Below are 16,557 nucleotides of genomic sequence, written 5' to 3'. Positions count from 1 at the left end.
GCTGGAGATCCTCTAAGGATTGTGTGATGGATTGTGAGCTTGAGGTAGTAAGGACATGTCTTTCTGTCCATTAGCACAGTTCGTCATTGCTGTTCTCGTATTCGTAGCCGTCCTGTGAGTTTTGTGTCGCCCTGTTGGTGGCCTTTAGACGATCGTTATAGCAGCTCGGACACTCTCGGACGCTCCCTTCGTAATCTTTGTCGCCAAATGACGATGGTCACAATGGTGTTAAATCTGCTGTTGGTGGCAATGTCAACTCGCGACCAAAGAATTGTTTTACTTTTGTGTGTGTCTGTGTGTGTGTCCGCGATGACATAATACGGCTTCAGTCATACAGCGTAAAGAATCTGATGCTCTCTGCTTTCAAATATTCCCAGCTATTACTCATATGCTGGTGCCTCAAACGCTTACGCTGGTATTTGACCACGTACACCCCTCTATCTGCATTTGCAGCTTGCTTATTTGCATAGTGCAAAGGCCAGCGGTGAGCAGTGCATTGTACAGCTTTCATTTCCAGGCAGCCATATTGCTCAGACGCATTGTGCTGCTGGAATTTGGGGAAACTGGATCGTTCAGGCTACTCGTTTCATCCCGCTGACTCAAATAATCACGAGTGCAAATTACGGTCTTCCTTCTTCCATTGTGGAAGCGTGCGACAGCCACGTCCTCGGTGGAAATGATACCACATCCAAACTCCAGCGAGAATTCGTTTATTGTGGGATTTGTTCAATCTTTTGTCATGCTAATCAAAAATGATGAGCGCTTGATTGCCATCGCCCTGCTTTTCTTTTTTTTTTTTTCTTTCTTTTTTTTTTATATAAAAGATCTACCTTTTAGTTAAATTCATGTTGTAAATGGATGGATATACTTACAGATAGAAGTGATTTTAAGAGCTTTCCAAAGTTTTGGGACTTTGTGTCTTGACTGATACTCACTTGTGTATCGCTCTGATACATCTTAAGATTAGGACAATTGGAGACGTCTGGATAGAAGGCGCCAGTTTTCGCCCTGGAATCCTTTGACACGAAGGATCTAGTGCTAGAAATATGATTGTGGCACAGCAAACTTGCTAGTCTCATTGGAAGTCGTTTCGTTGCCATTACACCGACACAGGCCAATCAAAAACAACACGCACCCTTCATAGCACTTTTACAGACCTTTTGATTTCCTTTCAAACTTCAAACCGAGACTTTCTTTAAGTTTTTTTTTTTGTACCAGCGCTAAAAACAATCCCGTTCTCACTACACTTTCCTTGCACTTTTCCTTCCAGTTGCTGCGTTTGCCGAGCTCGATGTTATTATGACTTCCAGATTTTCTGCGGTGATGGAACCACAGTATTGTTAATAACTAAACCCCTTAAAAACACAAACAGTATTGTTTTATATTGTTTTTAGGGGTTTGATTTCACTCAGAAAAGAGCGAAATCTGTACTCCAACCATAAATCAATGGTTTGCTGAAATAATTGCTGTACCATACACTGAGCAGACACGCATTGAGAATATGTAAAAGCGTGAATTTCTGTTGTGTTCCGTATAGACGATGAATGAGAGAGGTTTAAAAATCGCTAAGGCGAGGGGCGTGATTCACCAGAGGTTGTTTACGATTCCCACATCTGCTTACGAAACTGTTTGGCTTTCGGTTGTTCGGGTGGACGCCAGTCCTGTTGCCAAACATTAGGCCTGATCCTAGCACTAATCCCGTGTTTGTTTCCATGTTTTTTGTTTTTTTTTCCCCCCGAGTTGATATCTTTCATCGAACAAGCTGGTTCAATTTTTCCTACATTACCCACAATGCCATTTGACCACCTGCTGATCGTGGTGCCACTGGGAATTCATCTTACCTGTAGCCTGTCTTACCTCCTTATCTACACACTCAACAGACCAGCTTCCAAAGCTTCAACCCTCATGTCAACGCCTCCTCGTGCTCATCATCTCATCGATTGAGAACTAATCGAGTCTCTGCCATCACCCAGCGCGACCGCGGTGCATTCTGAAACGTTTAACGTCTGACGTTTGCACCTCCGCCACACCTACGCTAGGATTTCTCGTTAATACGCCGTCGAACATTGCTGGAAATTGGTGAGTCTGGAAAGAAGCGCTTGCTTCTCCTATATGTTTAAGATCGCTGAGATGTTCCCCTGTGACATCAGCCATCAGCGCAGCCCAAAATCCCCATTCCTGTTAATCATACGGGAATGATAAAAATACAAAACCAACCAAGCTACCACCAAGATTCGCACCAGATGCACCAAACACATCACTGCTGTTTCAACAGAAACGCGTTTAATGTGTTTCAAGGTGGGAGGTTCACGTTCAATAATTCTGGACCTCATAATTCTGTCAAGTTGTACTTGACGGTATAGAGTGTGCAAAGGCACTAAAATGAAATGCCAGCGTCCAGCAAAACCAACTATTCAGCATTATTGTTTTTTCTTTAGGAACGGCTAATTAAAGGTTAGGGTTTGGTGCTGCTTGTTCAGCACCCTGTTAGAAACCACAAGTCTGCGGGGCGCGCTCTCTCATATCCTCTTACGCTATAATTTTGCTAGAACTGGCTTGTAGTTTAATCCTGGATCCAAACCTTTAGCGAGTCATATGGAACAGCCAGCGTTTTTGGATTCTCAGGAACTTGTTTGACTTTTTCAGACCCGGCAAACGTTGCTTTGTTACCTTGCGTTTAGTTTAACGATCATGATGCATATTTTCATTAAGGTGTTTGTTCTGCTTGTATCCCGCATCATAAAGTGCTCCTAGATCGGTGTATTTTATTCGGAGTCGTTATATGGTGCCGATGAAGAATTACGAATTTATTGACTGTTCTTCTCGTCCTCTTTGTTGGAACTGACGCCATTCTTCTTTTTTTTTCTTTTTTTTCTGGCTTGTACTGCGTTTGGATTTCCTGCTCGGTTGAGATCGTTTCCAGCCGCGCTCTCTGACATTTACGATCTGCTGGCGATATCGTCAGTACGTCTACATCGACATTTGGTGTGTGTGTGTGAGAGTGTGTGAGAGCAGGCCAGTGCATAATGTGTGTATGTGTGTGTGAACACCAAGAGTGTAGAGTGCAATCCAGGGTCAGGGATTGCAATACTGATCATATTTAACGTTCTATTTAGAGGTAGATCGTGCAGTCCAGGACTATATTTGGCTGAAGCGTTGAAATCGGAGCTTGGTCAGTTTTCGAGGTGTAAATGATTTTTACTGCTTTAAAGTGCACAGCGTGATTTGATTTTCCTTTTGAAGTAAAGTCACTGAAGGACATATTAAGGGCTGGATTTATTTCCACAACAGAAAAATCTTTAAAGATGCGGATTTTAAAATAAAAATAAAAATGTAACAGTTTTACAGTAAATAATATACTGTAAAAAGAAACGTAAACAAAATTATCGTCTGTGTATGTTTGGAAACGGTGTGTGCGAGTCCTGTGAAAGATATTTTTATGGTCGTTTCTCACATCAGAACACATCGGTAGTTCTGCCGTTTAAACCCTGAAGCAATACAAATTGACCACCTGGGGCTATTTACAGCATCCCATTAAATCCCATTAAATCCCATTAAAGCAGCAGGATATATATAGGAGGCTTTACTCAGGTTCTACAAACATCTCCATCGTCCCCGGCCTCTCCACGCTGCAATTATAAAAAGATCCACAGTAATGAGCTAATGAAGTGTCTGATTTGAGAAGTTACAGTCATTGATTTCATGTTCAGTGCTGTTGAATAGTTCACACAGGGTTTTGTGTGTGTGTGTTTTTTTTTTAATGATTATTTCAACCAAAAATGCTTGATTTTGATGTGAAAAATTGCTATGCAACTTTTTTTTTTTTGCTGGAAAAAAAACAGTCTTTCGCGGTGATTTGTTGTTCGTCGCACGTGAATCGAAGAGGGCTTTGGCTGAACGCGCGTCGTGATGACGTCACATGACGCGTCTTGACCTAAATCTTCGGTCGTTTCGAAAAAAGAATCGCAAGCTCCTCCGAATTTTGCCAGAGTTTGCTTTACTTTCTGTGATCGCAGAATCCTGGAGGAACATGTTTTCGTTTAAAAGCACTCCCCTTCATGTTTTATTGATTACTAGCATATTTTTTAATCCAGCAGAGGCTTTATTGATCCAAGATGTCTTGATTGATCCCTGAGTGTGTCTAATTCCAACATAAAACTGAACATTTAATATTTTATTTGTCATAGTGTATAATACTGATTGGCACAGCCTTGTGAGGTTTTTTAAAAAAGTTCATGATTTTCTATAAAATTGGAAATGGGAGGAGTTTTCTCGGTTTTAAATTGGGAATTCCCGTTCAAGAGACTCTTACTGATTTTTTTTTTTTTTTGGGGGGGGGGGGGGGGGGGTGTGGTGTGGTTATATTTATTTATTTATTTATTTTTTAATTTGCACATTTAATTGTCCTCCTTAAGCCTGGCCTGACACCGACTTGTGCAATTCGAGACATTTCATTGAAATCTATACAAAGAGAGCAAGAGGAACGCAATTGAGTGATGTCATCAGCATGGGACTATGAGACGGTATTTCAGGAAAATGCAATTAACATTTTGGTGCTTTGGGAATCAGATTTTCAGAAATGGCCTCTCTCAAAGAGATGAGAGGTAACGTCACTGCGACACGGGAGGTTGTTCTCGCGTGGCCGAACCTCTAACCACGAGCTTCAATACGAGCGTCCCGATTTGAATCGAATCTAATCGAATCGGACGTGACCAGTTACTGTGGGTTCCGTCCCGAAATGCTCCAAGTTGGATGTTTTTCTGCAAGTTGGTATCGGGCAACTCGAATCATCTCTGCGTGTTGCCCAGCAGCTACACATTTGATCATGAAAGCTTTTCAAGGAAGCCTGAATTATTTATCTAGACTAACAAAGTCATAAAGAGGCCCTTTAAGTATGCTGTAAATCTGTGGGCTTTAAATTTGTTTGTGGTTGCAACTAGGGCAGAGACGGAGCTAGATGGAAACATCGCTGCTTTCATGCAGTGCTCTTCCAAACCGCGCTCTCGGGCTGTCACAGTAACTGTAATACTGTGGAGCTGCTAGTATGACACCGGTGTATGAGAAGTTATTCTGAAATATTTCCATAACCATCAACGTGGCATTGTGGACTTGTGAAGTGTACTGCACAATCTAGTGGAAAAGCTTTTAAAAATAAATAAATAAATAATAATAATAATAAAAACATTTTTTTTTATGCACTTGTGACCACATTTACTGTGCTATAGAAGACAGAATTGTCATAGGACTTTAAAATCCATTCAAATGCTGACTATCTTTGTTTTACTTTCAACAATTCCCAATGTTCGCAGGAACTTGTAAGGCAGACGCTCCGTAATCCGATGTGTAAATGTTGATATGAAGAGTTTTGGGTTTTTTTTTTTTTTTTTTGGTCTGAGGAGATGTTTATTTACCATTTTTGGAAGGAGTCTCCAGTGTCAGTGCTTTGTAACAGACATCAGAGGTAAAGCTGTAGCTGTGAGTTTCCTAGACCGAAAAGGCTTTGTGCTTTCTTGGTAACATGACAAAGGTGCTTTTTTTTTTTTTTTTTTTTTTTTTTTTTTTTTTTCCTTTCTTTTTTTCTCTCTCTCCGTATTAACTTCAAGAGATGGGGGGGAAAGAGACGAGATGTAGACGTTCCACAACATTTAACGTAACCATAAATGGATAAAATGAATGACATTTTGCATTTTAATGAAATAAAATGTTACATATTGGAAAGATGCTGTGGTATAAGAGGAATAAAACACTTCAGGACACCACCGAGTTGCCGGTTATTTTCCGATCACAGCACACACCCAAGAAAGTCCAGTGTGCGTTTGTAACCCAGGCTCTTGTTTTTGCCGAACCGACTGGCACGACTTTGCCCACGTAAAATGCCGACGGTGCAGAATTTCTGATGGCCTTTGTGTCCAATTTGTGCTCCATCTGGAACACACACCCAAATAACTGAAAGTCATCCCCACTCTGTGTATTTCTAAAGACGTTGTGTGGCAAAATATCATATCCATCGCATGTTTACTTTGCAGGTCTACCTGCATCCTTGAAATATTACACCCTCACTTTAATGTCATTAATTGCAGTTTGTCGGTCTGCAGTTTAGGCACACCTTAACTCACTGTCCTGTATTAGGAGATTACCTTTTCAGGTACTTGGTCACGAAGAAGGTGACAATAAAGCCTTGATCACTGTGCGGTATAAAGTAAACTAAATCATAGTAGCAACAGCATCTCTCTCTCTCTCTCTCTCTCTCTCTCTCTCTCTCTCTCTCTCTCTCTCTCTCTCTCCCCCCGTTTCTTATTAGTCTTTAATTATTAAGTAAAGTGTCCGCCGTACAATTCAGTCCCTCCAGGATTTCACGATTTTGCGATCGCAGAAATGCGATTTTTCAAAATTCCACCCCGTCATTGACTTATTCCCTTTCCTGAACACCTGTGTGGGTGTATTAATATCTGTGTGACGCTGTGAGAACAAAGAAAAGTTACACAAAACATTTTGTTATATTTATAAAGTACAAAAAAAAAACATTTAAAAAAAATCCTTTTGAACAAATGAGGTTAAGGTTAGGCTTAGAAGTACTTAGCCTTAGTAATGCTCAAATTAATGGAAAAGCTTGACAGAGATAGTAATACAAGACGTGTGTGTGTGTGTGTGTGTGTGTGTGTGTGTGTGTGTGTGTGTGTGTGTGTGTGTGTGTGTGTGTGTGTATGCTGTATCAAGTTGTGCCGAGCTGAAAGTAGCATTGTGTGTGGAGCGGGTGGAAGACAGAGATATGCAGGTGGGCTGATGGCCACACACAATGCCTCATTCACCATCTGCCATCATTCCGGCGCTCGGCCTCGTCTCGTCTGTCACCCGCTCTCTCCTGTGTCACTTGTTATTTCTCGTGATAGCGGCCCGCGGTGCGGATAAGGCGATCGACTCGTTCCGCCCTTCTCCTCTTTCTGTGGTCACTGACCTCGCATGTGGATTTGGGAGAAGTCGAGTTTCACTTCCTGGATCTGCACCGCTTCAGGCAGTCTGATTTCATCGAACATGGGATGTTCCTTCCTGTGCTGCTCTTAAGGCAAACAATGTCTCAGATAAAGGATGAGACGGAGGGCTTTTTTTGGGTTTTTTTTTTTTTCCTGTCGTAGCCTGGAGAGTCTAAAGTTAGACCAGTTAAGTTCAAATTAGTTTGAATCTCCATTTTATTAAGTTTTGGATCTCAGAGTTGGATCTCTCTATCTGTGTCTGTGTCTCTGGGTGTTTGTCTGCCTGTGTGTGTGTGTGTGTGTGTGTGTGTGTGTGTGTGTGTGTAAAAGCAGCAGCAGCAGCATTGTGCAGTAATTGACTCACTCCTGATGACCTCTCCATGCTCTGTTTCACTAAAACCTATTACACACATTACACACACTCACCATGTGCTTGTGCAGTAGTGGACATGATTGAGTATTGCTTTATTATATTAACATCCCGTGTTAATTTTATTTGTGATGGTGTGTGAAATGCAGTTAGTGAGTCAACGCTTTGATTGCTTCGTGTGTGTGTGTGTGTGTGTGTGTGTGTGTGTGTGTGTGTGTGTGTGTGCGTGCATGTTTACTTGAGTGGGATTTCCTCCATAGACTAATTTCCTCAGCTCTGACAGCCAACTGTGTGCATGTGTGTCTTCAGGGATTTGAAGAAAACACCTGCTCCCCTCCACCTGCCCTCTCTGGGTTTGATGTGTGTGTGTGTGTGTGTGTGTGTGTGTGTGTGTGTGTGTGTCCGTCTGACCTGTTGTCTGATACACACCCACTGAGATAAAAAATGAAATGTTGCTCAGAGCAGCAGGGACACTGGGTTGTTGTTTGGCCTTCTTGATTTTGCTGTGATTCCTCTCACTCGGCTCAGTGACTCAAAAGAACCTCACGTCCACCGACACGCCCTCAGTTTCACATGATAGCACTCCACCTTGTATACACACGCACACGGATACACACAGACGCGTGGGGGGGGGATGCTGCTGCTTTCATTTCCCACCTGATCCCAGCTTTCAGGGCCGCCACAGGGGAGGCTTTGATGTGTGAGGTTGAGTCTTGGGTAAAGGAAACATGCTAAATCCTGCGATCTCTGTTCTCTTTTTCGCCGTCCACGCAGCGTTTGATCTTAATGCTTCAAACGAACGGATGAATTCGAACGGACGCGTGTATATCAATCAAATAAAACCTAAACGAGAGAGAATTATTAGGAAATCGAATTTCGTCATCCGCGTCATGACTTCTTTCGGAAGAAACTGGTACGTTCAGCTAATAAACGCGCTTAATCAGTGCCTACTTTAACAATTAAAGATCACTCGAGTGAAGACTCGTGGGCCTCTGATCAAGACGTCTAACCCACAAGAGTAACACGCTTGTACTTGCACGTTTTTCAAAGTGCTTAGTTTTGAAAAACACTGGCTCGTCAGTAAAGGCTACACCGTGATCTCATGTCTTGTGCAGTTCTCCATTCTGCTTCTAGATTTGATGATTTTTTATTTTTCGGTTTCGTAAGCATGAATATTTATGAGTGATAAATTCCAAGAAACGCTTTTTCAGTGAGCTGGGTAGTTCGTCATGTGTCACCGCTTTTAAAGGGGTTCAATTAATGGCTTCTCGGAAAAGAAAGCCAAAAATCATATTTTCAGAATTGCCGCAATCATACGCTATTCATGTGCTTTGCTGAGGGCACGGAATAGACCACTTTCCGAGAGACACGTTGTGTTTACTTGCAGGTGCGAGCGTTTTGTAGGTCAGCTGCTGTGAATCCGAGTCCGGTCACTTCGTGTTCTTGGAGTTTATGGACTGCGTTTCAGTCCTGTGGGCTTACAACATCTCTCGTCAAGAGTAACGTTTCCTTTCACAACACTTGTGTTATGTCGGGGAAGGGAGAGAAAGAAAAAAAAAAGAATAACTTTAGAGGGGTTGAAGTCAACTTTGTCGCTCTGCCACCACTGTGGTGAACTGTGTTCCAAATGAAAGGAAACATTTTCACTGTCAAATGCAAATTCATCAGTTTATGTATTCACTGTATTTATTTCATGTTGGAAGGACAAATATACAACAGTTAATTGCTTCAAGTGTGTGTGTGTGTGTTTTCAGTGTTTCAGTGTTTTCAGTACTGTGTGTTTTCAGTACTTACTTCAAGTGTGTGTGTGTGTGTGTGTGTGTGTGTGTGTGTGTGTGTGTGTGTGTGTGTGTGTGTTTTCAGTACTTCAGTGCTAAATAAAAGTTCTCGGCCTGCTCCCTGCTTTTTGGCTTTGTAATAGAAATATTGAGAAATATCGACTTCCCCTTAACCCCAACTGCCTGCTGAAACTACGCTATACCTCATGAGTTGCCTTTTAGGGAACCTTTTTTAATATCTGTTAAAACAAACAAAATACTAGTGGGAACTGCTACAGGGTAACATTTTAAATCTTAGTTCTTTAAGGGATCTTGTATAAAACTGGAAGGTTAGCGTTCGTGGACGAACCTTGTCGTTGGGTTTAAAATGTTTTACGGTTAAGCATGCCAAGATTAAAAGTTTGAAAGGTTATAATCTTAAATGTTTAAAGGTTAAGATTAAAGTGTTAAAACGTTGCTGTGATATTCCACATGGCTGCTATGCTGTGCCAGCTGGTTTCTAGGGTGTTGCTAAGTGGTTGTTATGCTATGCTAGGTGGTTACTGTGGTGTTGCTATGGTGGTTCTAGGTGGTTACATTTCATATTTCAAGTTTTCCAAATTTCATCTGTGTAGCACCTACGGTTTGGTCCGTACGGCCTTCCGACTAAAAGTAAATGCACCCCTATGTCTTATCTGTGACGAAATAACGAATTTGGGGGCGTTGCTATGAGGCAACCGTGATTCCAATCTTTCCCAAAAGCATAAACATCCCGTTCCCTGTATGTCCATGCCGAATTTCAAGGCTCAGATTTTCAAATAGAATAATAATAAGCAGCACATTATTATAACGGACAGCGTTATTCTATAATTAGTGTGAGTATACTGTAGATCTACTTTTAAACCTTACAGACTGCACCAAAGGATTATGAGCAACCTCTCCGAGTTAAGCCAAACGTAGAGATGTTCTAGAGTATAGTGATGAGCTGTGAAGAAAAATATGAACGCACATGAAGACTCGCTACAAGCAAAGTGCAAATGATTTGCCGCTCCTTTCAGCTGACTGTCAGCTGAACAGCTGTTGTTCGAACAGCATATTTTATTTATATCCTCCTACATATAGCTTATATAATGCTTATGTCTTATTTATACTTTTGCTTATATTATTAATTTCATGTGTCAGGATGTTGGAGAAGTTTGAGAGCAAATCCCAGGACCGAGTCACTGCTGTGCCCTTGAGCAGCTCACATCTGTGCTCTGACTGGATTCGTCATCATCATCTGACGAATAAAGTGCTGATCTGGCTATTACAGACTTAAACTTGTGACCTTTACTGCAGATTCATTTTTATATATATATATATATATATATATATATATATATATATATATATATATATATATATATATATATATATATATATATAATATATATATATATATATATATATATATAATATATATACATACATATATCTCTGCAAGCAGCAACCTATGGGGTCCAAGCACACTTTGGCAAGTCCTTGACCAAGCTACATAGGAAATAGAACAATAAAGAGACCAAAGATGAACAAACTATACAAAAGTTTCACGATGGTACCTCAGTGATAACCTGAAGCGACTGGCTGATTGTGACCATGTCTTATAACTAACCCAATCATCATTATAAATTCAATTACAAGTAGCCAAAACGATGCAGTATACCAAATTTCTGCTGGATCAGACTTTCTGAGCTGTGAAAAACCACACCATGAATTATTTTTTTTTACACCAATTTTGGGAAAATATGCCAAAAAAAAAAAACCCCACAGGACTAGTACGTTTCGTATATTATTCAAATCATGATCGTATCGTCATCACCATATTGCACAAACCTACACTAATGGGTGTTTTTTTTTTTTTAGTTAGAAAGAGCGTGAATTGCCCCCCCCCAAAGGAGTTTGAAGAGTGGCATTTTGAGGATGTTATTCAGTGGACCAAAATGCACTGAATTGTAGAGAAGGGGTTGATTGGCATCAAGTCTTCGACCTTGTCTTGGCCCGAAGTGATTCTGCTCATTAGAGCACAACAGAGGGGAAAAAGGCAAGACGGCGAGAGACGCAATATTCCTTCACTTTATTTCCTTGCTGAGCAAAACATATTTCTATTATGCAGACCCTTCTGAGCAGAAATACCCAGATTTCGTCTGCTCTTCCCCCGCCTGGTTAGCGTAACGATAAAACGACACACCTTCGAGTGTTCTATTTCTTACTAAATAAATAAAATGTACAGAAACGTGACCGGATTAATTGCTGGATAAAAGAAAAGTGCAGTTATTTCAATATGTTTTGTATCCTTATCATCAAGTGTGAACTATATTTTTATATAAACTACAACTCTAGACCGTAACTCATAACACACCTGAAATAAATTTCCAGTTGTAATGTTCAGTCGCCGGTCATGGAGGACGGAGCGTACAGAGCGGAGCACCGAAGCACACCGGTTTGTGTCTTTTGTGTGCGGGAAGCGTGCATGAGGTTAAATAGGGTCTTTATGGAATCAAAAAGGGATTGTTCTGGAAGAGAAGTGCTGATTGAAGTGCGTGCACGTGGCGCTTTGCGTTGTTTCATGTGTAGATGGTTTTGCTTGTCTTGCACTCCTGTGCTTCAATTGTTAGGACTGCAGATTTCATGAGCCGATTTGTTGGTGCAGGAGTGGTGCTGGATTTAATCTGATCCTGGAAGGAGCTCACGTTTATGTGGAAAAGATTTAGTAAAAGAATGTTTAACAAGTCTGAATTTTTTATTTTTTTTTTTTTTTTTTTTTTTTTTTTTTTTAAGTGTGATCCGTTTATGCTTCACTATTTACTACTTGTGAAGCAAGTATGTTCTCAAAATGATTGGAAATGCATGAAATGATTTTTTTTTTTTTTTTTTTTTTAAATCAATCTTTCCACAGAGCTCCCGGAGAACTGGACGGACACGCGCGAGACCCTGTTGGAAGGCATGGCGTTCCAGCTGAAGTATCTTGGCGTCACGCTGGTCGAGCAGCCGAAAGGAGAGGAGCTGTCAGCCGCCGCAGTCAAAAGGATTGTTGCCACGGTGAGATCCCCATGGAAACCCCTGACCTCGCCAAATGCCCAAAAAGGACCGCTTTGAGGCTAAGGGTTCAGATCAAAATCAAGTGTCAGAATTGAGTTCTTAGTTCTGCCTCTTTCTCTCCATCACTGGCACCCTTTTGTTAAAATACGCAAAAATAAATAACACGCAATAATTTTGCGCTTAAATCATACGAGGACACCGTTATACATAACATTTTCTACAACAAAAGTACTGAAGTCCCCCCCCACCCCGACCAATAATTCTGTTTTCAGAATTATTGGCACCCCTAACAATTAATATGTCGTGAGGACTGCTGTAGGGCGAGAAGGTAGTTTATCGTATGTGACAATATTTTTTAACAATATCCCATTATTATTGTTAAATTAAATGCAAATATTTGCATATTATTAAATATCCAGCGTAACCTCATATTTGGAGAGTATTCTTTTAGGGTGTCAACAATTTTGTTGCATATATGCTACTCTTGATTAAACATTCTTCTAAAAACTAATGTTTTTGTTGGAGGAAACACAAGTTTCTTGTACAGTTGTGTGAGTGGAAAATTGCAATGTTTTCTGTGAAAGGTGCCAATAATTCTCCAAACATGTTTCCCTGTCCTTAGACCAGCTGTTTGTCATTCAGATTCCTCTCCAGGAATTCTTTCCCCTCCATGTAGTCACACACTGGCTTGTGAAGTAGCGAAAGTGCTCAGTCCAGATCAAACAGCATTAACAGTGTTAAAATAGCTTCAACCTTTTCTCTGGCCTTTTCACTGAGTCACTCCAAAGCACAGAGCAGGACACTCACCACTGACTACATGAATGTGCAGTTATATTAAACACACACCCCTCTCTCTCTCTCTCTCTCTCTCTCTGTCTGTCTGTCTATCTGTCTGTCTCTCAGTTTTCAAAGTACTTTATTGACATGATTGTCTATATACAATATTGCCGAGCCATCAGCATAGATAAGAAAGGAGAATTTAAGTCTATAAAATAATAATAATAACCCCTCTCTGTCTGTCTGTCTCTCTCTCTCTCTCTCTCTCTCTCTCTCTCTCTCTCTCTCTCTCTCTCTCTCTCTCTCTCTCTCTCTCTCTGTCCATCTATCTGTCTCACTCTGTCTGTATCTCTGTATGTTTTTCTGTCTCCCTTCCTGGCTCTCTATTTCTTTCTCTGTCTTTTTCTGTTTATCTGCCCCCCTCTCTCTCTCTGCCTCTCTCTCTGCCTCTCTCTCTGCCTCTCTCTCTCTGTCTCTCTCAGGCCAAAGCCAGTGGGAAGAAGCTGCAGAAGGTCATGTTGAAGGTTTCTCCTAGAGGGATCATCCTGTACGACAGCACCTCAAATCAGCTGATAGAAAACGTCTCCATTTACAGGTCAGACTGCTGACTGCTGATCTGTTCCCTTTCTCTTAATATCTGTGCAAGCAGCTGTCTTTCCCTGATGTCCAGAAAGGGCATTTCATTATCACATTCTCCTAGAACAAGCTATTTGAAACTTTGTTTTGTGCTGAACGGGTCAGCCAGGGGTTATTTAATCCAGACTTTTCTAAAAGATTCCCGTCTGCTGTCTGATGGACATGACCTACACTAATAACATATACTTTTACCCGTGGTTACAGTTTAGTACAGTAATATACGGTTTGGAAAGTAGAAAGCAGCGTTCTTGGGTTTTGTTATAAAAAAAAAAAAACAACAACCAGTCCACCAGTTTGGGGGAGAGGTTCCTGGATGAAGAAGAGAGAGACGTGTGGTCTCCAGTGACGTTAAAGTGCACACACAGAACAAAACACAGCTGTGCCTATGATGTCAGATCATCATCTTATGCTCTAGAGACGTAACTCAATACAATTGCATTATTCAGATAGAACAGATAATAAACAGATATGAAGAGTAAGAAGCGTACTTAAAAAAATAAATTTAAAAAAATGAAAGCAGGTTCATCTAGTCGGGAATATAATCCAAATAGTGATACAGGTACAGATGGTATGGTATTCCACCCCTATTGTCCGTGTATGCGTTTTTTTTTTGTTTGTTCTTTTTTAAATTTGGTATGGAATTGGGAGGCTGTGGGTTTGTAAAACGAGATTGGAACTTGGACTTGAAAGCTTAAAAGGCCAAGATGAGAGGAAGACGCGGGGACCTTTTATTTATTTCTCGCTGCACGGCTTCTTTGCCTTTGGCTGTGATTTCGTCCACTTGTCTCCGTCTGACTCGTATAATTTCTGCTCCTTTCCGCAGGATCTCGTACTGCACTGCTGATAAGATGCACGATAAGGTGTTCGCGTACATCGCTCAGAGCCAACGCAATGAGACGCTCGAGTGCCATGCCTTCCTCTGCTCCAAAAAGAAAGTGGTGAGTTTTAGTTTTTTTTTGTCTTTCCTTTCTTTCCTTCACGTCTTCTTGGCTGACGTGGATACATAATCGGGTGTCCCTAGAGGGATGACGGCATGGAAACGCCCTGTTTTTTCCCTCGCTCGGCTAATGCTGCTGTAACCCCGAGCACATTTCCTTTCAGAGAAGGGCAGAGAGGCGAATGATTGAGACAGAGATGGACGGAAATGCAGGAGGACAGACAGACAGTTGGACGGAGACTGATGAACGGAGACTGATGGACAGACCGAGTCGATTCAGTTCGCTTTTATTTGCATAGCGCTTTTAACAATGGACATTGCCACAGTTCTCCTTTGAGTGCAGATGCATGGTTTATGAGTCATATAACTCAAATCCCTTGTGAAATAAACTCATAACGTATTGAACTGTATTAACTGTCTCCCTCTCTTTCTCCACCTTTTTGCTTTTCTTCTCTTTCTCTCTGTCTCAGGCACAGGCGGTGACATTAACGGTAGCGCAGGCCTTTAAAGTGGCCTTTGAGTTTTGGCAGAACTCCAAGGAAGGTACGATCTCCGTTATTCCCTTCAGTGTCGGCTGCGTGATGGAGAGCTTCGTGTTCTTTCTCTCATCTTTGCTTTGTCTTTAAATAAATGTTCTAATATCTAAATATTGTATATAAGGCATTTCTTGTCACCAGCTCCTCTTAGGTGTGTGAACAATTGTTTATGTTTTCTGGTTATAAGCCCACCCATATTTCCTGTATTTTCAGTATTTAATGAACTGAAAAACAATGGGAATCTGGCTCTGAGCCCAGTCTGTACGTGTGTGTGTGTGTGTGTGTGTGTGTGTGTGTGTTCATTCTCTCCAAGTCTGAGTGTGAGCTATTTTACACCATTCACTGCTTTTCTTTGTCCCCCAATGGCCCCATTTATACAATTTCTGTGGATTTAGAGGTTTATAAATGGGGTGATCCTCATTTCCTCTTAGATTTTATAATACTACACCATGTCTAGTTAACTATCTAATGGATAAAAGATTCAGATTTAAGCATTCAGTGCTTAATTAAAGCTTTTACAAGTGTTGGGTCCCTACACTGTGACTAATATTCACAGGAGGCCACACCTCCTTCACTGAGACTGACCACCTCCTTCACTGAGACTGACAGGCACAGAGGCCACGCCTCCTTCCCTGAGACTGACAGGCACAGGGGCCACGCCTCCTTCACTGAGACTGACAGGCACAGAGGCCACACCTCCTTCACTGAGACTGACCGACACAGGGGCCACGCCTCCTTTGATGTCTAAAGCTCTCAATCAAAATTCTGAGACACAGATTGTGTGTGCAAAGGTGAATGTGTGTGCGTGTGAAATTGAGAGCCGAGAGTGTGTGTGTGCACGCGTGTGCGCCCGCAAAGGCGAGAGAGTGCGTAAAAACGAGCTGGAGGCAATAATATTTTGACAGGATAGCTGATACACAGGTAGACCCTTTTGACAGTCAGTGAGAGGAGGAACAAGAAATAGACGATGGTAGGAGGGCTGAGAATGTGTGTGTGTGTGTGTGTGTGTGTGTAAAAAGAAAATGTCAAGCCTCGCTGACAGCTTTTCTCACATTGATTTCTCGCTCAGTGTGAGATATGGAGAGTGTTTACTTATCCTTTGACACATCACACTGTTTTGCCAGGTTTAAATATAAGCCTTTAATTCAGTTTTAAGTCGAGCTCCACTTCTATTTAATAATTGATGGATCATAACCGAGCTGCTTCAGGCTCGGTGTTGAGGTATCACCTGTTAAATATTCTGATTAATTCTGATTTGAAACTCTGTGTGTGTGTGCGCGCGCGCGTGTGCGTGCGTGCTTGTGTAACTGATGGGGAATAGCACAGGCTGTGATGTTGCAAGTAAAACTTTTAAAAGCTTCCAGAGCCCCAAAGTCTCAGTGGGTAGGAGTAGTGAGATAAAAGAGTTCATAAGTCTTGGATCACTTCTATTTTACAGAAACACACACACACACACTCTCTCTCTCTCTCTCTCTCTCTCTCTCTCTCTCTCTCT

At 41.5% G+C, this 16,557-nt stretch overlaps 1 protein-coding gene across 3 annotated transcripts in view; it reads left to right on the top strand.

Annotated features, from left to right (window-relative positions):
- The window catches only part of ldlrap1b (low density lipoprotein receptor adaptor protein 1b), a 35,706-nt gene that overhangs the window by 5,635 nt on the left and 13,514 nt on the right, over positions 1–16,557 (top strand). For all 3 annotated transcript variants that reach the window (XM_017464616.3, XM_017464614.3, XM_017464617.3), the window contains exons 2-5: positions 12,034–12,176; positions 13,436–13,548; positions 14,413–14,527; positions 14,997–15,069. In XM_017464616.3, the coding sequence (XP_017320105.1) occupies positions 12,034–12,176; positions 13,436–13,548; positions 14,413–14,527; positions 14,997–15,069 (444 nt within the window). The remainder of the gene's footprint in view (positions 1–12,033; positions 12,177–13,435; positions 13,549–14,412; positions 14,528–14,996; positions 15,070–16,557) is intronic.

Source organism: Ictalurus punctatus, chromosome 3 (genome assembly GCF_001660625.3).
Source record: "Ictalurus punctatus breed USDA103 chromosome 3, Coco_2.0, whole genome shotgun sequence".
NCBI lineage: Eukaryota > Metazoa > Chordata > Actinopteri > Siluriformes > Ictaluridae > Ictalurus > Ictalurus punctatus.
This window is presented reverse-complemented; position numbering and strand designations above follow the sequence as displayed.